This window comes from Pocillopora verrucosa, chromosome 8, assembly GCF_036669915.1.
Source record: "Pocillopora verrucosa isolate sample1 chromosome 8, ASM3666991v2, whole genome shotgun sequence".
Lineage (NCBI taxonomy): Eukaryota > Metazoa > Cnidaria > Anthozoa > Scleractinia > Pocilloporidae > Pocillopora > Pocillopora verrucosa.
This window is the reverse complement of record NC_089319.1, coordinates 23,256,249-23,266,540: the sequence shown is the minus strand read 5'-3', so window position 1 is coordinate 23,266,540 and position 10,292 is coordinate 23,256,249. Positions and strand designations below refer to the sequence as shown.

Genomic DNA, 10,292 nt, shown 5'->3' with positions numbered 1-10,292 from the left:
GAAGAAAAAATAACCAACCTCTTCTTTGTGTTCTTATTCCTCTTTGAACTTTGTTATCGTCTTGTTCTTAAAGCAGAATAGAAGGTCTGAATCTACTCCAAATGCATCATGGATCTATGATCCAGGAACCAATCATCTTAAGTACCCTCCTTATTTTTCTTAGGCCTCGCTCCCGGTACGAGCGAAAAACGAGCGAAAACGCGGGAACACGAAAAGAAGAAGGGTCAGGCAAAAAAGGAAAAAACAAAATTACAAAAACATAAAGGGGCTTTGTTTTTTGATTCGGTGCCACAAGCAATATTGACTGATTTCTTAGATGCGCTTCATTTTTTCCATCGTTATTTTACCCAACTTATATAAGGATACAATTTCTGAGACCTAGATGAAATCTGAAAGTTAGCCAAGTGCTAACAGTACCAAGTACATTATCCACTCAATTGATAAAACCAAATTTACTGAATGGGTTTGTTCTTTTTTTTAATAACGTGAAGCATTGTCCAGCTACCTCCCATTTGTATTGAAATTGCCATACAATTAACTTGATGAAATTGAGATTTGAAAAAAACATCCACATCTCACAGGCACAACTTTTAACGAACAATCATTAGTTAAGAAGAATAACCTTGGCAAAACCACCACCAACACAATGTGCTATAATGTAGCCCTAGTGGTTGGATCTAGAGGCAACTATTATACGTTACAAAACAATATGGCTATCATTTAGACAGATCATTAAAAGGAGCTTATTCTTCTGTTTATTTGTATGAATGTAACTGATTCACAAAAGATATAAAAATTGTGTTCATCTTGAAAAACTGAGTCTGAATTAACGAGTATTCCATGTGCAGGTCATGGTAATTTTTTTTCCATCCTTTCCTTTTTCAATATAATTTAACTTCTTATCCCCTAAAACCTTAAGAGTGACCAGCATCTTCTCTCTTCTTAGTGTAATACTGCTGAATCACTCGTTGGGATCATGAGAATGAAGGAAATGATTGCCAACCTAGGAAGCTTTGATTGTCAAACAAATTCTCCTTCTCCGTACATAAAAAAGAGCATGGAGAAGATGGATATTGGTGTTAGGGTACAAAAGATCAAAGGGTTTGTCTTCACACAATACAATCATTTTTTAAAATGATTATTTTCAAAGTTTATTCTTTGAGGCTAGGAATCATCCAAAGTAATGAGACATAAGTCCCTTGATATTCTGAATAGCCATCTTAAAAAGCAACTAACTGCTTTCGTGGGGAAAATATTGCACGATATGATGCCTGTTTAAATAGCCAATAAACAAGCTTCTGCAGTAATAAAACAATTGTTTGAGCACCTAGAAAACTAGGAATCACGACGCTTTTTCTTCATCTTCACTATGCACTTCTTCACAAATGATCTGATTCTCTCTGGGTCAATAGCACTGCTAGAGCTTGTTATCTACAATGAAATGGAAAATAACACAATTCAGAGGCTTTTAGAATCAGTTAAGGAGAAACTTTTGTTTTCCACCTCAATGAAACTGCTGTAGAAGTGTATTGCCTTGTTGAAGAAAACAGAATCATACATACAAAGTGTAAGTCAGTTTCCATGCATGCAGTTGCCAAATCTAAGTGACAAATAAATTCCATGTTGCTGTGTGTCTGTTCTGCAACATATCACAGATAACGCCAAAATGAAGTATGAATAAAAAAAAGTGGTCCACAAGGTGCAGCAGAGTGTGTAACTGATGTTCTCATCACATTCTTTGATGACATCTGTGATCTATTAGTGGACAGACCCACCACAAAATGCAATCAATCTGTTTAATATAATAGAGAAGCAAATGTTGTTAATGATGTCATCCATGCACCTGTTCTCAGATAAACTATAATTGCAAACCAATAAAAATGTCTGCATAATTTAGCTTGTAGTCTAAAGGTAAATATATAATTGTCTGTTGCTTAAGACTGCTTCCATCATGAATGATCTAGGCAAGGTTGAGCATAAACCTATCCATATGGAGTCCAACACATGTACTGTTGCATCACCATTGGGCCTTCAAATCATTCTATGGATTTCAAGCTTCAACAGCCACACATTCAAAGTATGATCACTTATGATGACCAATTGTGAATAGTTATTTCTGGAAAGATGTTGACAGGTTACAAGGTAAAATGTCTGCAACAAACCTGTGGAACAGCTCTTCTGAGAATACTCTTATACTGTTCTTTGCTAATATCCTTGTGTTTGTAGTATGCTTTGAGAACATGTTTCACTTCTTCTTCCACTCTGGCCTGGCGATGGAGCCTGTCTATCAGTTCCTACAGGAAAACCCACAGGATAGTTAAAGTCTTACTAACCAAGTGGACTGGGAGCACTGTTTCACTGTTTTCACTCCATGATTACCCCCTAAAATTTGTAAAGTCTTCCTGTCACTATGCTAGTGTTCATTTATAATCCAAGGTAGAGAGGGTGAAGAGCAAATTCAATGGCTCAGAGCTGAGGTCCTAATCATGGCATGGGTATCAAAAGAATTGCCCTTCATGAGGGAAAGTTAGAGATTGAGTTGAAATTCCATAAATTTCTTCACTGTTAAGACTCAAATGGCCAGGGGGTTTCTTAGGGGAGAGAGGGGGAATGTTTAAGTTTTGAATTGATTGCTACATTAGTTGGGTTACTTTCATTGCTCTCCTAGAGAAGAAACCATTTATGCCCTAACATCAGTATGCATATTCTCCATACCATTCTCTATATATTTCTTAAAGTGCTGATGAGGAGAATAACAGTCAAGTTGCTTATCATTTACTAAATTCTTGTTACCTTAATGTTTGATTGAGGAGTGATATTATATGGAGAAATTAGATGCTGAGTCAAAGGGTTAAGACCAGTAAAACAAGTATTAATTTTGGACCTCTAAAACCATCATACCTGTACTTTAGTTTTCTCCTTCTGCTGCTTTTTTTCTAGTTTTTTCCTCTCATTAGGATCAGTTATGCTATCCAAATCCTCTTGAAATTCGTCACTGATCAAAACACCAGTTTCAGGCTCATAAGGTTCATCAACTGAATACTGGTCATTCTTAATAGAGTCTACAGACACTAGTTCTATTCCCTCATGATCCATATTCTTTGCATTGTCTTGATTTTGCTGTCCCTGCTGTCTCCAAAATTCTTCATTAAGTTTGTCAATGATATCCCCTTCTGGTGATGACATCTCCATGTCCATAGGACTGGAACTTAAATTTTTCCTTATTTTGTCAATGTTACCATCTTTGGCAGGAATATTTGGAAGTGTCCCAGGTTTAGGTAAAAGACTTTGTGAACCCTTAGGTTTGTTGAGACCAACACCATGCACTTTACTATTCAGTTGTACCCAGGGGTGGGCAGGAAATGAAGGAATGGGTAGGAGACCCCTACCTCCTGGAGCTGGGATTATTGGGAGTTGAAGTTCTCTGTTTTCTGAGATGGCACCAGGTGGAGTATCCCCTAAGAAGGGTATAGATTCAAACTTTGAAGGCATAAAGGCTGATTTCCCAGACTCCTCTGCACTCTGATGTACAGTACTATCATCAGTAGTCTTTTGGACACCATCGGTGTTACATGTTTTTACACAATTGCTTTTAACTGGTTTCACTTCACCAATGCTATCCTTTAACTTAGATGCATTTGGAACTTTCTTAGCATCTTTAACCTTAGAATTTTCTTGCTTGGATTTTGAACTGGGTTCTTTACATTGCTGACTTTTTTTCTTTTCTGACTCTTCCTTTTCCTTAGTTTGTGGTTCCTCTTTGGTTTCTTTAACTTCCTTAGCAAGGGATGCTCTGCTGTCGTTACTTTTGAGGCTTCAAGAAAAGACAAACTCACAGGTTAATAAAAGATGACAGACACTGACCGTGACTAGGGACTGAAAAAAATACAAATGTAAAATTGCCCTTTCCTCACCCAGGTCTACATATTAATTCTCTACACTGCCTGCTAGTAAGAGTACATGTCTTGTAAATTCAGTTCACAGAATTGGGGTTAAAACTACATCCTAAATGAGTCCATTTGACATTTTTCTTTTTTCTTATCACCTTTCTGCATGTAAATGATAATTTGATGCATGTAATTTTTGGTCTTTCCTGGAAGTGATAGGATTTACACTGTCTGGACAGTTTCAGTGAGTTGCTTACTTTGTACCCAATGTTAATATCTAACTTCTAGTATGAGCCATATGCAACTGCAATTATCAGACCCACTACTTGTACCATTTACATGTATGTGTACAGTGTATAACACTTTCTTGCTTTAGGGATTAGTTTTTCTTGTCATTATGATAACTAGAATTTACCTCTCTTTGGTAGCTTTATTTTTGAGGGAGTCAGGAGTCTTTGGATCTATTATTTCTTTTCCAAAAAGAACATCTTCCACTGTCTTTTCAGTTCCATCTTTGGGTGACAGCCGCTCTGTGAACACAAAATCAAATTCATCCTCCCATACTTTCAGTGGACTGTCTGAAGGAGACACTTGCTTCTCTATATCTACTTCAGATTTTAATACAACACTAGCCTCCATTGCAAGTTCTACTCCTGGCATCTTTTCTACTGATTCTTTTCTGCCAGTAACTTGATCTTCTTGTTTGTTTGGCAGAGTCAATGGAATGTTCGTAAAGTGTCCTGAGTCAAGGCTGTCTGATGCTGAAGATGTGCGGTGCGACAGCTTTCTTGATGGTGAAGATCTGCTTTTATGTTCCCTTTTATTTGGAGATCTTGATTGTCTAGGAACTGAATTATTTTTATTGCTGTGGGACCTCCTGTTCTTTACAAGAGGAGCACCTTTTCTTTCTGAAGAACAGGAATGTCTTTCTGGTGATCTGCTCTTTCTATTATCTCTGTGCTTACGAGGTGACGGGCTTTGTGATAAATTCCTTTTTCTAGATGAGGGATAGTCTCTTTTGGATGATCTTGTCCTGGAAGTTGACTGGTGCCTCTCATTCCTCTTCACTGATGGCGAGTTATTTCTATTCCAGGATCTACCCCTGGATGACTGATATTTGGAGAGTCTATTTCTCTTTGCTGGTGAATGTCTTTTACTAGACGAACAGCTTCTGGATCTTCTTGATCTCTCACTACAATGCTTTAACTTTCTATCTTTTTCATGTGATCTACTCCTGCTGTGATGATGATGCCTTGAAAATCTATCTCTACTTCTACTTCTGGAGAACTTCAGAGGCTTTGGGTTCTCAGATTTTTCTGAGCTTTTAGTGCGGCTTTCAAGTTTGCTTCTACTGTGACTCCTACTCTTGCTTCTTCCTTTACCTTGGGGTCTGTTTTGATCCTTTTCTTTCTTTTCATCAACATCTTCAAATTAAAAAGACTGGGTTGCATAGGTCTTCTTAAACAAAGGAGTACATTAAGACATAATAATTATTAGAGCACTGCCCTCAGTACAGGCTGAGATTTGGCAATGGATTTGGTTACACACCCACCATGGCACAAGTGGCATGTGTATGTAACCTAATGAAGCACATGTTACCAAGACCTTAAAGTAAGAGTTCAAAATAATAGTGTATATGTTAGTACATTAAAACAAAACAAATCAGGAAAGAGACACAAGAAACAAAACAAATCAGGAAACAGACACAAGAACATGCCACAAGCAAATACTTTCCCCTTTCATGTATAGTACCTCTGTTATCAGGTGGTTCTTGTCTTTCAAGCTCTTGCTTCTGTTTCTTATGTTTCTTTTTCTTTTTCTTCTTATCCTTTTTTTTGCTTTTATCTTTCTTAGATTTCTTGGAGTCCTTCTTGCTGTCAGAGGACTTTTCACTGTCACTAGAATCTGAAGCAGAAAGTTGACCATCCTCCTTTGCTTTGTCACTTTTTGCAAGACTGTCACTTACCAAAGTTTTAACATCTAAGGCACCTTTATTCTCTCCTATGAATGATGTTTTGTCATCAGAAAAAAGGAGGTCATTGGCAACTCCACTGCTACAAGCTTCATCCTTTCTGGGAGTTTCACTTGATGTGACAACCTCTGCAATGCTGCCACACTGAGCCTTGGTAGTCTCTTGACTTGACTTATCTACTGCAGTTTCTTTGGATTTATCTCCACTTGAATTTACAACAACTTCTTCAGTAATTTTTCCATTGTCTGCATACTCCCTGAGAAGTAACAATCCCTTCTTAGGTTTCTCATCAGTATTGTCATCATTATTTGCCACTGGAATATTAGATTCTGACTTTGGAATACCTTTCTCATGTAAGTCCATACATACATCTTTGCTTGAAGTACTTGGAACCTGATAAGTGTCCTCAGATGTTGAACTTACTTCAGAAAAATCAACTTCAGTGGAATGAAGAGCAGTATCACTTTTCGTAAAAGAACTGGAGGTGCTGACACCTTCGATTTCCTCTTCAATGTGCAGTGAAAGATAAGGCTGATTCTTCTTAGAGAACTCTTCCTGCATATTCCAAGCAGTTGTTACAGTCACTGAACACTCTTATATCACGGCTAGAGAACAACAGAAATAAAAACGAAGTTACATGAATGGCTGTATAACAAGTAAGTGTCAAGAAATATTTATTACAACCCCATGGTGACCAAAATTGATTTCTTATTACATAAAAAGAAAACACTACCCATGTAATAAAAAACCAAACAAAAAAGCATAAGTACAATTAAATACATTTTTTTTTCTTGTGACTAACTTATGTTTTTTTTTATGGGTCACCAAAAAACGACATTAAAAATTAAGAAGTGAGCTTGGAGCTCTCTTGGAGGATTCTGGTGGACACCTATAAGGTATAGCACCAAATTCTCAGGATGAGTAAACCAAGGAAATTTCAATATGTACTGGTCCACGCCTAAGTCATTACAGTTCTCTAAACTCACTCAACATGACTTAAAAAAGCAAAAGGTGCGAAAATGTCAAGGTTAAACGAATAACAATGTTGTTCAAGTGAAGCAAAGACATCACAAGAAGCGATGAATAATCTGACTAAAATGCCAAATTATTGAAATCCGATTTAAATTTTATTCATCAGTTAAAACATATTTCAAGGAAGATTCAATAGCTACGTCTGTGACAAAATCCGTAAGCTTATATAATGGATGTCCCTGATCGAGTGCAAATACTCAATTTATCGCTTGTCCTAATACTTCCTACATTTGGCCACAAAAATATTTTTTTTACCTCTTAATGTAAATCCTAAATTGTTAACTGATACCTTACCATTTTTACCGGCTTATGCAAAGTTCAAGCCAGTACATGTGTAAAAATCGTACGCTTGAGTCTTACACCACGGTCGCCATGTTAGAAAATTACAGCACCCAAGAGCCTGTGAATAGACTGTCCAGCGGTGCTTGCCTAGTGCGAACGCTTGCTTCCGGGCCGTGTCAGAGAATCAGCGCCAAATCAGTGGATTAGGGGTGGGGAAGTGATTTTAGACTACGGGAGGGTTTTCTTAGGCACTTGAAATAGCAATCTTTAATTTGTTTTCACTTAAAAAACCTTTTGTACTTCTTTTATAAGTGAGTAGCCTTCTGTGGGGGCGTCTTATTAGGGGAGTTGAAGTTAAGAAGCTCGCGATCGTTTAGTCAACCGGCCATGATAGTGAAGGGAGAGGGAAGGCGAAAAGAGGCGTAATATTCAATTCCCCACCCCTACCCCTCTCCTTAATGTGACCATCCAATTTTAACACTCCTTTCTCGGGAGTCGCGTCGCGACGCGATTAAGTGTCGGATTTCAGAAAACTAGACCTGTAAAATGCAATTGGTATGACTTGATAATGTCAAAACGATCTTTTGAGTTCAGCTGATCCCTACATAACTTGTTCTCATCTATCAATTGAGGTAAGCATGATTTTAATCATGTCGGCATTTCAATCACTCAAATAGCGTGAGGTGCCCATTTCGTTCCATACGTATTTGTTCACAACTTGTGGCCGATTTTTTATACTGAAATATATTCGATGTCGACATAACTTGTTCTCATCTATCAATTGAGGTAAGCATGATTTTAATCATGTCGGCATTTCAATCACTCAAATAGCGTGAGGTGTCCATTTCGTTCCATGCGTCTTTGTTCACAACTGGTGGCCGATTCTTTATACTGAAACATATTCGATATTGAGTTTAAGCGCTATTTAAGAGGCGATCTCAATTGTTGGGATAATTTATTACAATTCTACCACCAAATATTTTTGAGTTATTATATCTAGTTCATCAGGATTCGACCAAACCCGAATTCTAAACTGAGTTTTAGCGCTGTTTAAGCGGCGACCTTGATTGTTTCAATAATTTATGAGAATTACTCCGCCAAATGCTTGTGAACATTCATTAAGATTTCAATCTCCATGCTAAGATTCCATAACTTCCAAGGTTTTATTTTCACTAGGAATAAAGATATTTACACAACGTTTCAAACAACCAGGATCTTTTTGACCACGCACTACGGTGCTTTAACCTTCTATCTTTTTCATACGATCTACTCCTGCATTAACGATGATGTCTTCAAAATCTATCTCGACTTCTACTTCTGGAGTGCTTCAAAGGCTTTGGGATCTCAGATTTTTCTGAGCTTTTAGTGCAGCTTTCAAGTTTGCTTCTACTGCAACTCCTACTCTTAGAGACCTTGGGTCAACGTCAAACTCATACAGCACAGTGGCCTTTTCCCCCTTTTTGGGTTTCCAACAGTGCAACACCTATGTTGACAGCCCGAGGTTTCCTAATTTCTTACCAATTATTGAAATCCCTCGAAACATTTAGAGCTATGAAAAGTTCTGTTTATATTAAAACTTAACCCGACAAATCACTCAATAAAATGGTTTTGGAGCCACATGCAGTAATAGTGTGGGTGAAAATCGGCATGATGCAAGCTAGAGCGTTTCAAACTTAACTAAGGGCGAGCTTTTCTTCCTTGTCACTCTTCTATGCGCTCGGATAAACTACCCGAATTACCGACCCCTTGAAATCTCCAAAATTTGATATCTTCGGCTAAAGAAATTTACGACAGTTTACAACATTCCAATTGAAAGTACCCTTATCTCTCCTTCCCTTGTTGGAAATGTATAGAAATGTATTTTTATGAGAGTTCACTTGAGTATTAATTGCAATTTCAGAACTATCATATGAAACGTTTCCATATATTTCCGGAACCCCCCCCCGGTTGAATTTCAAATGGTCTCATAGTTTGTGTGGAGACCCTGAAGAATTTATCTTACGTGTACAGTGAGCTCTTGAAGATCATATCAGTCTTGAGGAAATCTGAATGTTTCACTTTGCAGCACTTTGCACAATCTTTTCGAGCAATACGTACAGGTACGTTAAACCTAGCACTTGCTTTTGGAGAACCGTGATTCTGTTTAAATAGGCATCTAAAGCTCTTTCCTGTCAAGTGATAATTCTTACCGGGTGGTCTCCCAGTGGGAATTTATTGCTTAGGGTTTGTCATATAATACTTTAGTGGCCCAAGTTAATTCAAGAACCAAGAAAGTCATTTATGAACATGTTTCAGAGAAATTAAAGAAAAATGTGAAATAAAGGTTAACTAAGGCTCATATAAACATGTCAGTGATTGATTACAATTCATGTGTTGAATTCAAGGTAAAAGAAGAAAGATGTGGGAAGAGACCTGTCCTGAGGACAGTAATGATCGCCAGCCTCAACCACAAACCTTCACAAAAAGAGCTACCTCAGCTGCCTTTCGTTACACTTCCGCTACAAGCAGGGAAGGTAAGTTGTGTTATGGTATTACAGTAACAAGTATTGTACTTTACATAAACTCGACAACTGGATGAAATACTTTAAGGGGGTCAAGTTTGTACCACTTTCACATTTGTGGCGACTGACTAGTTGAAGCTACTAATGCTGTTAAAAGCCTGAAAACCTCAGGGTTTCAAAGCTGGATTACGATAACCCAGGATTGGTGTAAAATTCGATTCAGATCTGAGGCTTTTGAAAAGAGAAATAAAGACACCTGGAGTAACCTTCGGACGACTGGGCCCAGCGCGTCAGTTAATTGTGTACATATATGAGCATAATTATTATGCTTTTGAAGGAATATGCAAAATACATGTGAACTAGGCTATCTTGAAAGGATGCAAAAAGATTGATAATAGTTGGTGTGTTGAATTTTAGGTAGAACAAGGAAAGTGGGTAACAATAACTGTTCTGTGGACAACAATGATGGCCAGCACCAACCACAAACTTCCTCGACAAGAACAGCTTCAGAAGCCTCTAAAGTCACTTCTCCCAGATGTAGTCAAAGTAAGTTTTGTATATTAAAATCTGAAAGGTTGTAACCCACATATACTCAACAGGGAAAAATGCCCCCAAGGG

The 10,292-nt window shown here is 37.7% G+C and overlaps 2 protein-coding genes across 5 annotated transcripts in view; one reads left to right on the top strand and one right to left on the bottom strand.

Annotated features, from left to right (window-relative positions):
• Positions 1 to 485: 485 nt before the first annotated feature.
• Positions 486 to 7,275, bottom strand: LOC131792470 (serine/arginine repetitive matrix protein 5). 2 transcript variants are annotated; one of them, XM_066171437.1, is made up of 6 exons: positions 7,186 to 7,275; positions 5,640 to 6,464; positions 4,303 to 5,311; positions 2,902 to 3,814; positions 2,163 to 2,294; positions 486 to 1,431 (listed from the first exon to the last, which is right to left on the bottom strand). In XM_066171437.1, the coding sequence occupies exons 2-6, from the start codon at positions 6,418 to 6,420 to the stop codon at positions 1,336 to 1,338; spliced, it is 2,931 nt and encodes a 976-aa protein (XP_066027534.1). In that variant the 5' UTR covers positions 6,421 to 6,464; positions 7,186 to 7,275; the 3' UTR covers positions 486 to 1,335. The 2 variants fall into 2 exon arrangements, with proteins under 2 accessions (XP_066027534.1, XP_066027536.1); XM_066171439.1 differs by having other exon boundaries at positions 7,147 to 7,247.
• A 394-nt stretch (positions 7,276 to 7,669) lies between these two features.
• Positions 7,670 to 10,292, top strand: part of LOC131792499 (uncharacterized) — a 35,380-nt gene continuing 32,757 nt past the window's right edge. Inside the window, exons 1-4 of one of the 3 annotated variants that reach the window (XM_066171072.1) lie at positions 7,680 to 7,805; positions 9,239 to 9,272; positions 9,558 to 9,686; positions 10,092 to 10,220. In XM_066171072.1, coding sequence (XP_066027169.1) covers positions 9,572 to 9,686; positions 10,092 to 10,220 — 244 coding nt within the window. In that variant the 5' untranslated portion in view covers positions 7,680 to 7,805; positions 9,239 to 9,272; positions 9,558 to 9,571. Of the gene's footprint in view, positions 7,806 to 7,938; positions 7,960 to 9,238; positions 9,273 to 9,557; positions 9,687 to 10,091; positions 10,221 to 10,292 lie in introns of those variants that run through there. The other 2 variants (XM_066171071.1, XM_066171073.1) reach the window with 2 other exon arrangements.